Here is a 16,600-nt window from a genome sequence, read left to right as displayed (position 1 = left end):
ATCTGACAAGTTTTAATATATTTCAGTTATTTTTCCTACTGATGCTCAAGTCCCATCTTTAGCCAGTAGAAGCCTCTTCCAGTTGCCTCCTGAGTCTTTTTGGACACAAAGTAATATATCAAAGCTTCCTTGCTTTCTGGTATGACAAGGCACTCCAGATTAATTTGTACATTTCTTACCCTGGATCTGGAATCAGCCTTTTCACCAAGAAGCCCTGCTTCTTTACAGTAAAGCTGCTTGGATTTTTTAAAGGATTTTTTTATTACTAAAAATATATTTTCAATGCAAAACTGGAAAGTACCACATCACATACCATCCAGCAAATGCTATAATACTGTCAGGGAACAAAGATATTATGTGATTGGTTAAGTAAAAGCATATTATGTAGTTCTATTAAAAACACCTTGCACACATGAGCACTTCATAAATACCAATTATTAATTTAATGACTAACCTTTTCAAAGTGATGAATTGCAAGCCAAATTTCCCCTTGTGCATTGAAAACACAGCCAAGATTACTCCAAGCTACTGCAAAGTTCGGTTGCGTCTCAATTGCTTTCAAATAACATGCCTTAGGAGGGGTTAATGAAAGAAGATGGGAGGGGAAGGAGGTAAAGGAAAAGGGGAAAATTTGTACAGGGAAAAAAAAGATTGGGGGGGGAGGGAAGAAGGTGATATCATTATTCCTTCTCTGACCAGCCAAAAGTGACCCTGCAGCATAGGCTCGCTTGCGCCAAAACTAATGCGCTGCCACAGCTGGCTGCTCCTGCGCCTGCGCCACCAGAACCCAAGTGCAAACCACCATGTTCAGTTCTGCCAACCAATGACCAACCCTTACACTGGGACTTATCTGGGAAGTCAGTTGCCTTAAGAATCTATGCTAGACTTCTCTTATCTGAGCACCTAAGGACTCGTTATCTTTTCAAGTGATATCTAGAGGGCGCATTTAATTAAGGCCAAGCCCCCTGACCCCACCCATTTCCCAAAGTGTGTTCTCTGAGGTGTTAATAGGTTTCAATGGAAAAAAGTATTTCATGATCCAATAAATTAGAAAGGCAGGTTTCTTTACTACAGGACTTCCCTAAGCCTTTAATAGTATATACAGGGTTTCCTGATCTCAGCTGATCCTAGACCTTTTCTTTCATTGGGCATTTTATTTTATTAGTATACTATAAAACACATTTTGGGAAATGCTGCTCTAAACAATAACATCAAAACTATGCTATGGGGAGAAAAATGTTTTTCTGCCAAGTTAGATATAAACCCAGGGTATAAGTTACATCCTTGCAATGTCCCTATCTCCCAAGAGGGACTGAAGCTGAAACCTCATATGACAGGATTGCACCTAGGTTGAGGTCCCTGTAATGCGAGCGCAAACGTCGCTTGCGCAACCTAACAGCATCGCACTGCGCAATCGCTGCGAACTGCTGCGCTACATAGAACACCCCTAGACGCAGCAAACGGCCAACCAGATCCATTAATCTACTAGACAGGCCCATAGAGAATATTTGTTTAATGAGATTAGTTGGGACTTGAGGTATGTTAAAACCCAATTTTATCCAAAAAGGCTACAGAATAGGACTGAGGGAGCCAGTCAATCAGATTACTCATCTAGTCAACCGTTCACAGGGGCTCATTTGCACGCATTGCGCATTAACGCTGCGCAGCCTTTGCGCTACTGCAGGGTCACAGCGCATCATCAGAAGAGCAGAATGCTGCAATCCAAACAAAGAAGAAAAAAGGAAAAAAATGAACAACAAGAAGAGTTAGAAGCTTTTACTAGTAAATTATCTAATAATTTTTAATATCAATTAACTTTTACTTATCTTTGACAGAATTGTGGCTATAATTTAAAACATTCTCTTACATAACTTGCTTGTAAATAAAATTATTTTAAGCTGTTTCTGAAGCCACAAGACAGAAGATTCAGGCATGGAGGCAAATTGTTTTGCTGTGGCAGTTACAAACCCGTTACCATATTTCTCATCATGTGACTTTTCGGTGCGTTCCTTGCTGGAAGAGGAGGAGGTGTGTGTCTGCCCTAGATCCAGGCCTCGAGCTCCCTTCAGCGAGGCACCTTACGCATGGAATAGGAGGTTTCACCCACCTGAAACCTTCTAAATACAATATCAATGGTGAAAAACCAAAAACAAGAGAGAAAATAAAAACAAGATCATTAGTAAAAGTTCAACAAAGCAATTGAAATTCTTTGGATGTCTATTACATATGGGAATGAGGACAGTCTCAAGTCTGTAACATGGGAAACATGCAGAAGGGAGAGGGTTAATCAGGGCTACTGCATACAGCAGGGATTTTTACTGGAAGAAAGGCTCTTCATTTTCTACAAAGACAACTTCAATTTGCTTCCATCTACTAGGAATATGCTGGCTTGAATTTTCAAATGCACTGATTACAAAAGAAATACATTGCATTTCATTCAAGAGTATTTTCTTGTTCACTAGTTCTCACAAAAACAGAATAACATTTTTCAAACTAGGTGTCTCCAGAGCTCTGAAATAAAGAAGTCAGCAACCTAAGGCAGGCGCAATGTCTCAGCCTAAACCGATCTCTAAAGCTGCAGTGAAGTGCAATTCATGTTAGCTGTCCGCTTGGTGGGGTGACAATTAATAGCTTATCAAATATTTGTTCTATAAATTACCAATTGGATTTATCAGCTAAGATTAAAATCAATTACAATTCATTAGCTGGAAACCAACATAAGGTTAATCCAAAGTGTCAGCAGAATTTATGAACTATGCACTTAAAACTAGTGCCTTTGAACATGAGATGATACTAAAAAGCCTTCTCCCTCCCTGGATAAAGCAGGCAAACAGACAGCTACGCTGCGCATACACTCCACGCATTAGCATGCGCGTGGGGCTCAGAGCAACAGGTGGGAGTTTCAGAAGCATTCTGGTTTCTCCCCACTCCTCACCCCTGCAGCGCGGTTGCGTAAGGTGGCTTGTAACAAGACAATTTCATTTATAAATTTAATTTAAAATTATACCAAATGCTTTAATAACCCAACCTGGTGTTCAAATTCATTATTTGGTAACACAGAATGCTAAAAGCCACCTTTCCACTTCGGCAAGTTTTCTTTCGATCAGTCCATTTCCCAAACAAACCAGCTTTGTCCTGACTTTTTTTTTTTTAAGGAGGTGGGGTAGGGAGGAATAAAAGAAGGAAGTAAAGAAGGAAAAAAAGTAGACAACTAGGATTGGAAAAGAGGGAAAAGGAACTTGAAGGAAGGAGTGGGGACAAGAAGGGGCAGGATGTTCCAATTATTAATTTGCAATCATTTTAACAGCCTTTCTTCCACTGTAAAAAGGGTGAGGAAGATGAAGGGAGGAAGGTTAAATAAGAATTTAAATGCCAGTATTACAGGGTAACATTTGGATGAAGTTCTTCTCCACTTACAAGCCACAAAGGACTTAGAAGAGCAGCATTTTCAATGGCACCTGCATCATAAGGAGTCTTGAGCCAAATCACAGGCGCTCTGCTTGTCACCAGCAGGCAAGCCTCAGATTTGAAGGAATGTTATTTATTCCCACAAAAGATCATGTCGGAGCCCATTGTTATAAAGATGATCTAGCTCAGCAGAAAGGCTCCAAGATGTTCAGGTTCTTGCTTTACCCCCAGATTTAGAACAGATATGCCAAAGCCTGGCCCTGCTCTAGTCTGAGGCGATTCATGCCGTCAGTTTTCCTCAGTTTCTTAGGACTGTTTTGTGAAGACAGCTCAATGAAGAGTTGAAGACTTGGCAAAAAGTACAAGTTTTCATAACACTGATGTTTAAATGTGCTCTATCAAACACCTACCTTGGCTTCTTCCAAGCGACCCAGGGCTTTGAGCAGGTTCCCCAGGTCACTGCGAACACAGTACAAATCCTAGAAACCCAGAGATAGTCATTAATTATACTCTTTCTCAACTAAAAAATATCTTGAAATAACTTTTATGCATCTAGCTTCCAATTTATTGTCAACTAAAGCTACTGCTTGACAAATGTAAGTACAGAACCACAATCTCTCATTCTCAATTTCAAATTCCAAAAAGTTCCAAAACTCATTTGATGATTAAGCCTGACCAAAACTGGCACAATTTACAGAATTTATTGATCCCACTTAAGTGTGAATACTCATATCTTTTGCTGCAGAAATATGTGTTTTACTAGAAGGTGCTATTCCAGACCCACCTAGGAGTTTCATGTATGATATTATCTTTCTGCCCTGACTGGTTTGGCTCAGTGGATAGAGCGTCGGCCTGCGGACTGAAGGGTCCCAGGTTCGATTCTGGTCAAGGACATGTACCTTGGTTGTGGGCACATCCCCAGTAGGGAGTGTACAGGAGGCAGCTGATCGATGTTTCTCTCTCATCGATGTTTCTAACTCTCTGTCCCTCTCCCTTCTTCTCTGTAAAAAATCAATAAAATATATTTTAAAAAAATAAAATCCTAAAAATTCTGAATTTTGAAATGCATTTGATCCCAACAGTTTCAGATAAAAGACTATGGGCCTTACTATAGCTTCTCCTCTCCCCAAATATCAGTCATGTTAAAAAGAAAATCAGCCTGGTCCCTGTGGCTCAGTGGTTGAGTGTTGACCTATAAACCAGGAGGTTATGGTTTGATTCCCAGTCAGAGCACATGCACATGCCTGGGCTACAGGCTCGATCCCCAGTAGTGGGGAGCAGGAGGCAGCCGATTCTCTCTCATTATTGATGATTCTCTCTCTCTCTCCCCTTCTCCCTTCCTCTCTCTGAAATCAATAAAATCACTTTTTTTTAAATCAAATGTTTGCTCAACTATTTTATTCACAGTTATAATGAATCACTCCTACATATTAAAGACCAAAAATTTTCCACAGTAAAAAAGAGTATTTAGCCATGATTAGCTATCAGCTAACCTACCCCTATGCTGTCAGGCATATTTAGAAACCCTGCCTTCATTTCACCATTAGAAAAAAGGATTACCATCCAATCAAAGCTTCAATCCTGCCACCTGCCACTAGATTACTCATTAGTATTAAGTGCCATTTAGAGTTGAATGGGTGAATAAATGAAAAGCAGTTGACTCTGCTTTTTATTAGCAGCATAATTGTGTTGCTAGTCATCTTGACTCACCAGTCCATTCATTAATATGAAAAGAAACATCAGAACAGTGAGTTTAAATTTCTATATGTCCTTGTTTGTCTTTGTCAATCAAATCTATCCATCAACAAGCAGAGACACTAGCAATAGGGAGTAGGTTTATCATTCCAAACTGTTCCACGGGTGGAAGAGCCTTAAATTAAATCCTAGAAAGTGAAATTTTGTCAACTGTGTTAAAGTATCATCACATATATCATTCTATATGCAAATGTATTTTAATCAGGTGATTAATTTTACTGATAAACAGCTTTTGTGATTGTTTATCATCATCCATCAGGTGAACCAAAAATCAGCCAGCAAAGAATAGCTTGCTACAGAACACCCTTATGGTTGGCCATACTGGGTCAGTCCACTGATCTACCCATCTATCTGCCCATCAAGCAATGATTGGTGTTTGGGGAGAGAATTGTCTCCCGTGACCTCAAGCACAAAAGGCTGATACTAATTCTCAAAACATTATACATATCATTGATCATATTACAGATTTATCCTCCCCTAATGAGTTTAAGCACTTTTTTTTAATTCTCACCCGAGGATATGTTTTTACTGATTTGAGGGGGGGTGGGGGGGAGAGAGAAAGACACATTGATGTGAGAAACACAGATCAGTTTCCGCTCACATGTGCCCTGACAAGGGATCAAACCTGCAACCTAGGTATGTGCCCTGGCCAGAAATCAAACCCACAATTTCTTTTTCTGTACCGGACAATGTTCCAACCAACTGAGCCACCTGACCAGGGCAGTCTAAGAACTTTTAACCCTATTTATACTCTCAGAAGTAATGAATTCTATAACTCCCTATCTACTTTGTATGATTTTCCCCCTAAACTTTAAGGTTATCCTTATGTTTTTGCAAACCATGACTGAACAATCTGATCTGTTCATACAGGTTCCTACTACACCAGATTATTGTGGTTATATATAGCTCTGGACTTTTACCAATTCCTATCTCTTTTCTGAGTAATAATAGTAAGTCTTGCAATAATTCTCCAACAATGACCTTAATGGGCTGTATATTGTAGCCAACTGTTGCATAATTTTACCCTCTAGTTTCTATAAACTCTTGGATAACTGCCATCCAAGTCTTGACAGTGTATCTATCTATATTTAGTTATATCATCTAGATCCATTGCACCACACTAAATCATTAGCACAATAACCATAGTTAAAAGTAGATTATCTTCAAGATTACTGTAAGATAATCGATAAGGCAGTTTTAGAAAAAGGTAAAACATATCGTGAAATCTGACTCTCTCATCTGAGGATCTAAACCTTATGCATGAACAGTTAATTTCTAGAAAAGTCAAGGATACCACTATTCTCCTAAATGTTTAAAACCTAAGACATCAATTCTGCTTCATTTATTAAAATCAAAAGTGTCTGCTAAGAGAATACATTTCTCAAACCCAGCCAATTCTATCCATTCCCAGGTTATTGCCTCTTATGCAAACCTTTATTCAATTCAATAATATGCCTGGAATTGTAGGGAAAAGAAAATAGAATCTTTACCCTAGAGGAGATTGCAATCTAATGTGGAAAGACAAGGCATATTAAATGCCCACAAGGTGGTAAAGAATTTTAGAGAAGTAAATGAATTCAAAAAGAAATCTAAGCTGGGCCTTAAAGGATGAGTAGGACTCTAATGGACAAAGGAGGAGAGCATTGTAGACAAGGGAAAATAGAATGAATATTAAGGAGATGGAAATGAGTAAAAATGTCCTGCATATCCACCCCTCCTAAGATAGCATCTGTTTCCTCCTAGGACCCCACTCCACCCCCACCATTTATATACACATATACACATGAAGTAAAATCAGGCTGATAAAAACCTACAGTTCTCAACTGCCTATCAAATTAAATTCAAACTCCTCAGCCTCTCTACTCATTCTAAATCTTCCAACTGACTTTCCTCTACCTCACTCACTTCTTCATATTTGACTCACCACTTCAGCTAAGGAAGTCTACTGCTATTTACCTTCCTACAGAATGCTTAGGTTTAAGCACTCAAGAAAATCTTCTGATTAGTACTCTCTAACGATAATCATCCAAGGAGCTCACACCTTTTATCTTTTATGGGTCAGATAGTCTCTCGTAATATAATCCACAACTTTTCCCAACTCATCTCCCCAATTCCTAACAAAGCATTGTACAAACAATAAGCACTCAAATATTTACTTATTTTTTATTAAATTTATTGGAGTGACATTGGTTAATAGGATCATATAAGTTTCAGGTGATTTCTATGTTACAAGATCTTTGTTCTGTACTGTGTGCACACCACCCAAAGTCAAATCATCTTCCATCACCATATATTAGGTCCCCTTCACCCCCCCGATCCTCTGGCAACCACCACACTGCTGTTTAAATATGACACTTGCATGGCAAATTTAAACAGCAGACAGAGAGGAATAGAAATATATAGAAATATACAGTGTAGCTAGCGACAATAAAATTAACATGATAGTAACATTTAATGTGACAGTAATACATGATGGTCAGCATGCCTGTAGCTCTCAGTGTTATGCATCCACAATCAAATAAGAAGCAATGGTTTACCAACCAATAGACTCAGAAACAGAGCTACTTAGAGCAACTAAGGATTATAAATAGCCATGTTACAAAGGACAATTTTACACATAATTCATAAAAGGAATCACAAGGTATGGGCAGCTCTAGTGAGCCATCATGTGAAAAATCATCAGCTACAATAGCACCTTCATATACAATGGACTAAAATTTTAGTGAAATTATTCAATCATCCAACATTATAAGAGATAATTCAAAATGTAAAAATATGAAACAGCTCTCTTAAAAGTAATTTCTATAATCAAGTCACATAAATAACTTCTAAATTGACATACCATTAACTTAAAAAGATAAACAGTGCCCTGGCCGGTGTTCTCAGTGGTTAGAGTGTCAACCCTTACAACAAAGGGTTTTGGGTTCGATTCCAGGTCAAGGGCACATACCTGGGTTGCAGATTCAATCCCAGGCCGGGTCTCAGGGCTGCATGTGGTAGGCAACTAATTGATGTCTCACATCAATGTTTCTCTGTTTCTCTCCCTCTCCCTCTGCCCCTCCCCCTCCCTTCCTACATTTCTCCCTCCCTTCTACTCTCTCTAATAAAAGCAATGAAGCCCTAGCTGGTTTGGCTCAGTGTATAGAGCAGTTGGTTCAATTCCAGTCACGGGCACATGCCTGGTTTGCAGGCTCGATCCCCATTAGGGGGCATGCAGGAGGCAACCGATCAGTGATTCTTTCATCACTGATGTTTCTATCTCTCTTTCCCTCTCCCTTCCTCTCTGAAATCAATAAAAATATATTTTAAAAAATAAAATTAAAATTAAAAAAGCAATGGAAAAAATACCCTCAGGTGCAGATTAACCAAAATAAAAAAAAGGTAAACACTGCTGAAAACAAGTTACCAAGATTACTACTTTTAACATTTTACTTTTGCAAAACCAAAATAACCTGAGTTTATTCAAGTATTTTTCATAGAATGCCAAATACATCTATGATTCAGGCCAACAATGCACTGCCAACAATAACACAATTTAGAACAGACTCCCAAGATTATGTCAGTACTGAACTGACAAAGGCATTTGACAGGAAATCTAGTTGAGACTAGATATCTTTCAATGCATTGAAACATGATCACTATGGTATATTTAGGTGAAATCAAGGCAGTTTGTACAATCCCTTTTTCATTCTTACTGGCAAAGACAGAGAAATAAAGCAGCACTTTCCACTAGTAGAAACTGGACCACATGGGAATGCATAGCTATTCAATGCCTTCCCTCAATGCCTTCAATGGGCAGTCCCATGATTTATTTTAGTGCTATCTTACTTCTTTGGAAGGGCATAATGATAAGCTTCCTATTAAGTTAGATACTGAAAAGCAGGTTCTGTCTCCCACTTCAGTTTTCCCTCCTCATCATACTCCTCCGGTCTGGTATACTGTGAGCAGCAATGCTGTACTACACATGTAGGTAACTGGAAACCTGAGCCAAGGAGATCAAAGTTCAAGATGTTTGGAGCCACAGCTGTGTAAGAGGGCACACGTGAGCTTACACTCAATAAACAAGTGAAGGGTGAAACCAACCCTGATTAATAAAGAACTTAACTGTGACAACTAGGTGCACAAGTGAGCTCTGAGCCTTGGCAAGAACAGGGTCCAAGCCTCAGTGGCAGCAAATACGACATGGTTCACCAACATTTTTGGTGGGTAACTAGCTGGATAGTACTGTAATAAAAATTACAAAATGCAGGGGGTGGGGGGCTGAGAGTTTTTGTACATGTCAAAGGCAGATACAAATAAAATTCGAATTATCCTTTTAAAAAATTACAAAATGCACTCAAATTTACATATATATGCGTTGAATATCTCTGAAAGAATACACAAGAAATTGGTTTCATTGGCTACCTCCAAGAAGGGTAGGCTGAGAGACTTTTCACTGTATCCACACAAAAAGCAATTAATTTTTTAATATATATTTTTATTGATTGCAGAAAGGATGGGAAAGGGGGAGTGAGAGAAAAACATCAATGATAAGAATCATTGACCAGCTGACTCCTGAACAACACTGAGCCTGAAACCCTAGCATGTGCCCTGACTGAACTGTGACCTCCTGGTTCATAGGTCAACGCCCATCCAGTAATACCGGCTAGGCTGAATTAAAAAAATTTTAATTTTACACTCTCAAAATTAACTGAAAAAATAACTTAATAGATGTCATGAGAAAAAGTGATTTCAGATCTTTGTGCAAACTACTAAATCAAGCTTCAGTTTCCTAACCTGTAAAATAGGGGTTAAGGGAGAGCAGGATATAATCAATGGTTTTCAAACTGTGCTCAACTGGGGCTGCCTTGAGGGGTGCATGCCCTCTGGGCACATCATCCCCTTTTTATCTTTTATTTCTTCTCTCTTGAATGTTTGCTTTATTCAGGCTCAGGTTTTAATATCCCCTTCACCACTACTAGCTGTGTGATCCCCCCAAAATTACATAACCCGAGTCTGGATTTTTTTAATTGGTAAAATTGAACATAATCTATTTTGAAGCTCACTGTGAGCATTATGTAAGATCAACAACGTCTGAAGTAACTGACAGTGTCTTGAGCACAGAGTAAACTTTCAATAAATGGTAGCTATAACAGTTCATTACAAACCATTTCCAGGGTTGCTGCAAAACTAAATGTTGACAACACAGCTTGGAAATGTATTCTTAAAATTTTCTGGATTCCTTCCATTCCTCTCTTTATCACTTACCTCTTAAGTTTCTATCTATCTTCTATCCCTAACCACATCAAAAGTTCTGAGGGCAAGTCTTACTCTTGCGTCCCCAGAAAACATCTGCAATTTTCACCAAAAAGAATTTAAGAACTATCCAATAGCCTGGGGTGGACACTATCACTTCAACTCTACCATTTCTTATTATGCTGAAAGAAAAGAGAATAGGATATTGAGGAATGAATTTTGCAGCCTAGTTCTCATGTCACTGATCCACATATTGGCATCTAGTGGTAACTATTTTATATTACAGATTAAAGCCCTTCATCCACTATTCCTTGAAAACCAATTAACTGTTGCAAACACCTATCAGAGTTTATCCAAATTTAATCAAAACCCCCAAAACAATGTCGTATGTTCTGTACTGTTACAGGCACTATAAAAATAGAGTTTCTTGCAATAAGGATAATTTTATGCTTTTTAAAAAAACTATATTTTTATTGATTTCATAGAGGAAGGAAGAGGGAGAGAGAGCTAGAAACATCCATGATGAGACAGAATCATGGATTGGCTGCCTCCTGCAAGTCCCTCACTGGGGACCGAGCCCACAACCCATGCAAGTGCCCTTGACCAGAATCGAACCTGGGACCTTTCAGTTCGCAGGCCGATGCTCTATCCACTGAGCCAAACCGGCTAGGGCAATTTTATGCTTTTTAATATAACTTGCTAGATAAAACAAATTTTAAAAAAACATGATGCAGATCTGATCAAAGCAATTTCACCATTTTGAGTAGACAAACATTTCTAAACTCTTGACTTTATTCCACACAAAAACCTATTTTAGTGTCTGAGGTATCAAACTGTACTTCTTTCTGGGCTTTTGTGAAGGGAAAACAATAACCATTAAAATTGTACTCACAGGATTGTACTGAAGAGCAGATACGTAAGCTTGTACTGCCCCTTCCATGTCACCTGCTGCTACCAATGCGGCTGCCAGATTAATATAACCATCGATGAAATCGGGCTTGAGGCGCAATGCATGCCGGTAATGCTCAATTGCTTCCTGCAACTGTCCTCTTTCCTTGTACACATTTCCCAAATTCGAATAGGCTTCTGCCAAAAGGGGGTTCTGTTTAATTGCCAGAGTGCTAAAGTGAGCAGATCTGAAAAAGGCGAAAAGTGTTGATGCAGGGGTATGCATGTTAGAGAAAGAAGGTATGGCCCATACACAACTCAATGTGCTATTGCTAATTATGTAACAATAACATTATCTTTAAACTAGCACACAGGAAAATTTTGGAAATCAACTCTTTTCAAATGTGCAGGTATTCCAGATTTCAAATTGGAATGCTCTTTTTCCTTATGAGATAAAATTCTTACTAGAGTCTTATTCCCAAACTGCCACATTGTAAACCACGATCATTAAGATCAAGAATGAAAATGCTATGTGCATGAGTCTCACTTTCCATTTGTTGGTACACACCTTTTAATGTCTAAATAAACCAGAATGACAATTTATTAAAAGGATATAAGAACTGATTAATTCAACTGATTATCTAAAGTAGCATATAACTTAATGATGGTCTTTACAACTAAGAACCTCCTACCACAGCATATACAGCATCATTTCTGAGTATTCTGTCCTTCAAGATGATACATCTTACAAAGGTGAGGCTGGAAGGTCAGATGTATACTAAGAATATTTATTACCTGAACAGAGCTAAGAAAGCAGCAGAGTTAGGTGGAAAAAAATCTAGAAAAGGTCTGTAGTCATACTGATAATATAACCACCACCACAAAGGGAGGGAGAAAAACTGGCAGCTGGGCATGTCACAAGTGGACAAGACAGATGTGCGTCGGTGGCTCAGTTGAAACCCAGTATTGGAAACATTTCAAGTTCAAATATTTAAGTATTATTTTTCAAGCTCAGCACCAGAGGCAGCAATCACCAGAAGGTACCCCCACATCTCCTACCTGTCCAGCCTTCGACACTGGAAGTGTATAGACGAAAGTAATAAAAGCACACCAGTATTGTCTGGCTCTTGTCTCCAGAGCTGCATGCAGTGTCTCTCAGCTGCCTCAAAATCTCCTGCCTGATATTCTCGATGTGCCAACTCAGCTAACCCTTGGAAGGAAAGCATACGTTTCGTTGGTTCTGGAGAATCATCAAAACATTTGAGGGAAGGAGGGGGGAAAACAAAAAGTTAGAAATGCAAACAAAAAATGTAAAAATATGGTCTATTAAACTTAAAGATGAAAACGCTTGAAACTATGTAAAGCACTAGAGTGTTCTGCACATTATTTATACTCTCAAATTAACATCAGGTGCAGAAGTGACATTTTAGAATTGATCTATTAACTTTCTTTCCCAGAGTACATAGAAATATTTGCTTCCAAATAAGATTAAATTTTATGGCTATAAATATTTTGCATTTTTAAGTTACAAATCAGAAGTAGCATCTAAAGATTCACTAATTTACTAAACATTATTCCTTACAGTTAACATATAGAAACAAAATACAAAACATGATTTGCAAGGTCACAATGGTTTAATAATGTCAGAATAACATACAGGGAAACTTAATACTTTCTCCCATGTTTTAGATGGGATTTCAGGGAGGGAGGAGTATTGGTAAACTCTAGTACTTAAATATTTAAATAATACTTAAATATTTAAATAATACTTAAATATCCCCCCAAAATTAATCAAATTTAATCAAAATTTAATCCAAATTTAATCAAATACTATCTCTTAACTTGGTGGGGACACAAGATGTGTTTTAAACTCAACATTTTAGTGACATTTTGTATACTTCACAACTTAATTTGTTTAAATTAAGGGCAATACCAGAAACAAGCATAAGGCAGGGACTAAAAGTCAAGGTGCTATTTTTAAAACAGCTGATAAACAAAATGAATTCATCTGTCAAGAGCAAATATATTTAAAGGGGTCATCAAACATTTTAAATAAAGACCCAAGATTATATTGCTCCTCTACCATCCCATACTCATGATGAAACCAAATTAGCTAAATCCCATCCATGCTGCTTTAACACTGGCATTTTCCAAAGAGCCCTGACATTAACTAAAGGATTAAGAAATTGCAAATAACTCTATATAAATCAAGTAGTTACCTAATGCTGCAATGATTTTTTTTAAAGAATAGGAAAACAAAATATAAAACCATTTGACAAAGTGCAACAGAATGAATAATAAATGAAAGCACTTTGCTGTGTCTACTAAGTGACTTAATTCAGATACATAATGATAAAGCCCAGAGGAAGGGGGGGAAACACATCTAAGTCTCAACTTAATACTTTAATTTAAACAGTGATACATTGCTGGAATTTCACTAGATGGTTACAATGGGAAACCATGTACAAATTCCTTAAATTCTACCAATGTCACAGTAACTAGTTCAAATTAGAGACAAGCTCCCCCAATCATTAGAGCTGACAAGTGATCTATATACAGGAAAGCAAAGTCAATTTCCTGAAGAGAATATATAGCTGACCAGAACACAAAGCAGAAAGACTTGCATCCAAATCTGGGGGATGTTGTAGCTCTAACTAAACTAGAAAATTACATTTCAGACAAGTCTCTAGACCTTCTCAGCTCCTTATTTCAAAACATTATTAACTTTTCAAAGCCACTTATTTAACACTTGAAATGACAACTCCCTCAAATAAAATAACACACATTAAAAAGGGCAAACTAGTACAAACCTTAAATCTTAAAAATCCCTGGGAGGGAGGGGAATACTAGTTATTAATTTCACTACCTACAATCATGGATAAAATACTATTGAAGATTCGCCTACTTCTTACTTCGCAATCCCCAAACACATTAAATAAAATCCTGGACAGATCTCAATTGCGAAACAAAAAGAAAACAACAAAAAAGAACCTCATGGGAAAGCTTAGAATTGTAGCCCAATCCCCACCCTCCCCCACCCGCCCCAAACAGCCTCAATAGGGAAAGGCAGCTGAAGGACACTCCTATAATTTGATTGTTTTCTTATTTTTAGTACCAAATGCTCTCGACTGAATTGTCGAAAAGGGCAGCTAACACTCCAGTTGCTTTACAAACTCTTCAAGCAGGATGAAAACTTAAAAAAAAAAAATACGCACCCTATGAATAAAGAGATACCGAGCTCAAGAATGGGAATGGAAGACCCAGAGGCGGCGGCGGAGGAATACAGGGAGAAAGTAACACAAAGCAAGAATTCGGCCCGCAGGGTGGTCAACGCCAAAGAACCAGCACGGGTGGTTTCTCCCCAAGGGTAGGAAGCGGGCGTAGGGCTGGCCACAGCACGAAGGAAAGGGTGTGGTTCCCAGCGGGAGGGGAGGGAGCGCGGGGTGGGAAATCCAGGCTGGGGCAGCTGGTGGAATTGCGCGCTGGCAAAAGGAACCCCTGGAAATTTCCAATCTAAATTGGGGCTGCTCAACTGAAGGAACACCAGTAAGGCACTGCCCAGCGGGGTGCTTCTCAATGTCCCCTCTTCTTGAGGTGACCTGCAGCACACCGAGGAGCTTTTGCTCATCCTTGGGTGATGCAAAGTGAGGATATGATTACATAGACTAGCACCCCCGCCCTAGATTGACAAGAGGACCAAATCGGGCTAAGGAGAAAGGGCAGTAGGGGGGATGAAGAGGGATGTGAAAAGGGGGAAGAGAAAGGCTGTGAGCTAAATTTAGGAAGAAAACGGTAGCGACGGGGAGTCAAAGGACGGGGATTCCAACGCAGTCCATTCCGAAATATTCTAAGCGTGCACTGGTGACAGAAGCGTCCCGAGACAGTGGAAAGCTAGGACCTTTGTGAGACTGAATAGCAAGAAAGGAAGCAAAGAGCGGGGGAAGCAAGAGGAAATGTTTGCGGAGCAGACGACAGCGGAAAACCCGATTAGATGCCGGTAGACGACGGTAAGCTCAGCAATGCACTGATGTCATGGGGATGGCTGGAGGGAAGGCAGGGGATGAGAGGCAGAGAACGGCGCAAAACAACAACAGGGCGTCTGCAAAGGTAGTACGGCCACCGGTACCTGTGCTGTCGGCCACGTTGCCCACGGAAGACGCCATCTGGAGCTTCTTGAGAGCGAGAAGGGTGTGTTGAGTCCCGCAATGCCACCACTACTTGCAACGTTTCTAGAGGTAGGAGTGAGAGAGCAGCTCCCGCACCAGTGCTTTGGGAGGCTTGAGCGGAGGCAGCACTTAGTCTCCGAACCTTAGGAACTCTGGTTAGCCATCTACTCTCACGGTCTTGAAATGGCGGCGAGGGCTCCTCCACCGAAACAACACGGACCGGAACTACTTTCTGTTACAATCAAGTACCAGCGCGGAAGGAGCGGGACAACAGCGCACCTACAAAATGACTAGGAGCTCTCGCGTAACCTTCCGCGCAGGGTCCATTGCGACGAACGAGATTGTGCGGAGGGCGCAATGGAGTAACCCTTTCGTTTTGGCTAGGGGTTAGGGCACTGTCTAGAGCAGGAGTGCTAAGTTTTTTAACAGTGAGGCGGAAGGTTAAAAAGAAACTCACGTGACTAATACATGTTTGCCAAAGTGGTACAGTCTATTACTTAGCCAAGAAGGTAGACGATAACATAAATGCCAAAGGCATCTACAAAAGTTTAATCAACTTTATTCCTACAAAAACGGACAGTTACAAGCCTAATAGAGCAAGTAAATATAAATTGGTTATATTTCAAAGACTGAACTGTTCAAAACGATGGGGATTAAAGGTTCCAATTTGAACACGTCTTAATTCTTCTGACTTCAGCCATTGATTTAAGTACTTTGATGACAAAAGACTGGTCCTTTCACAGGGCCAAATGAATGCAAACATCTCAGATTTCGGTCATTCAGCCCAAAACTTCAAAATCATTTTGGTATTAAGATAATTCTGCCCACAGTATTAAGGCAAACTGCTTCCTAACTCACTGACATGCTGAGAATTTGCACTCCAAACAGCCATAACAATATTAAGGATGATTCATATTCCTCAAAATTCATGACTTTTTTCTGAATTGTGACTTCATTTCCATCCAATAGCTTTGCAAATCCTCACAATTGGTGATTTCATTTAGCTCAAGGCAGTGCAACAATGATAAATGAATTCACTTGCTTATCTACCTAAACCACACCTCTACATTAAATCGGAATTGCCTCCACAAGTTCCTTGAACAAATTAGCTCTTATGATCCTCCTGCAGTTTCAAGTCCACTGTGTAG

At 39.3% G+C, this 16,600-nt stretch overlaps 1 protein-coding gene across 2 annotated transcripts in view; it reads right to left on the bottom strand.

The window, feature by feature from the left end:
- OGT (O-linked N-acetylglucosamine (GlcNAc) transferase) overlaps window positions 1–15,681 on the bottom strand; it is a 48,613-nt gene extending 32,932 nt beyond the window's left edge. Inside the window, exons 1-5 of one of the 2 annotated variants that reach the window (XM_005876204.2) lie at window positions 15,413–15,681; window positions 12,346–12,526; window positions 11,291–11,534; window positions 3,819–3,887; window positions 455–571 (exon numbers count right to left, since the gene is read on the bottom strand). In XM_005876204.2, the coding sequence (XP_005876266.1) occupies window positions 455–571; window positions 3,819–3,887; window positions 11,291–11,534; window positions 12,346–12,526; window positions 15,413–15,449 (648 nt within the window). In that variant the 5' untranslated portion in view covers window positions 15,450–15,681. The remainder of the gene's footprint in view (window positions 1–454; window positions 572–3,818; window positions 3,888–11,290; window positions 11,535–12,345; window positions 12,527–15,412) is intronic. The other variant, XM_005876205.2, reaches the window with a different exon arrangement.
- Between the last annotated feature and the right edge of the window lie 919 nt (window positions 15,682–16,600).

This window comes from Myotis brandtii, unplaced genomic scaffold (genome assembly GCF_000412655.1).
Source record: "Myotis brandtii unplaced genomic scaffold, ASM41265v1 scaffold481, whole genome shotgun sequence".
In the NCBI taxonomy this organism is placed as follows: domain Eukaryota; kingdom Metazoa; phylum Chordata; class Mammalia; order Chiroptera; family Vespertilionidae; genus Myotis; species Myotis brandtii.
Note: the sequence above shows the minus strand (reverse complement) of the source record. Positions and strands in the feature narration are given on the sequence as shown.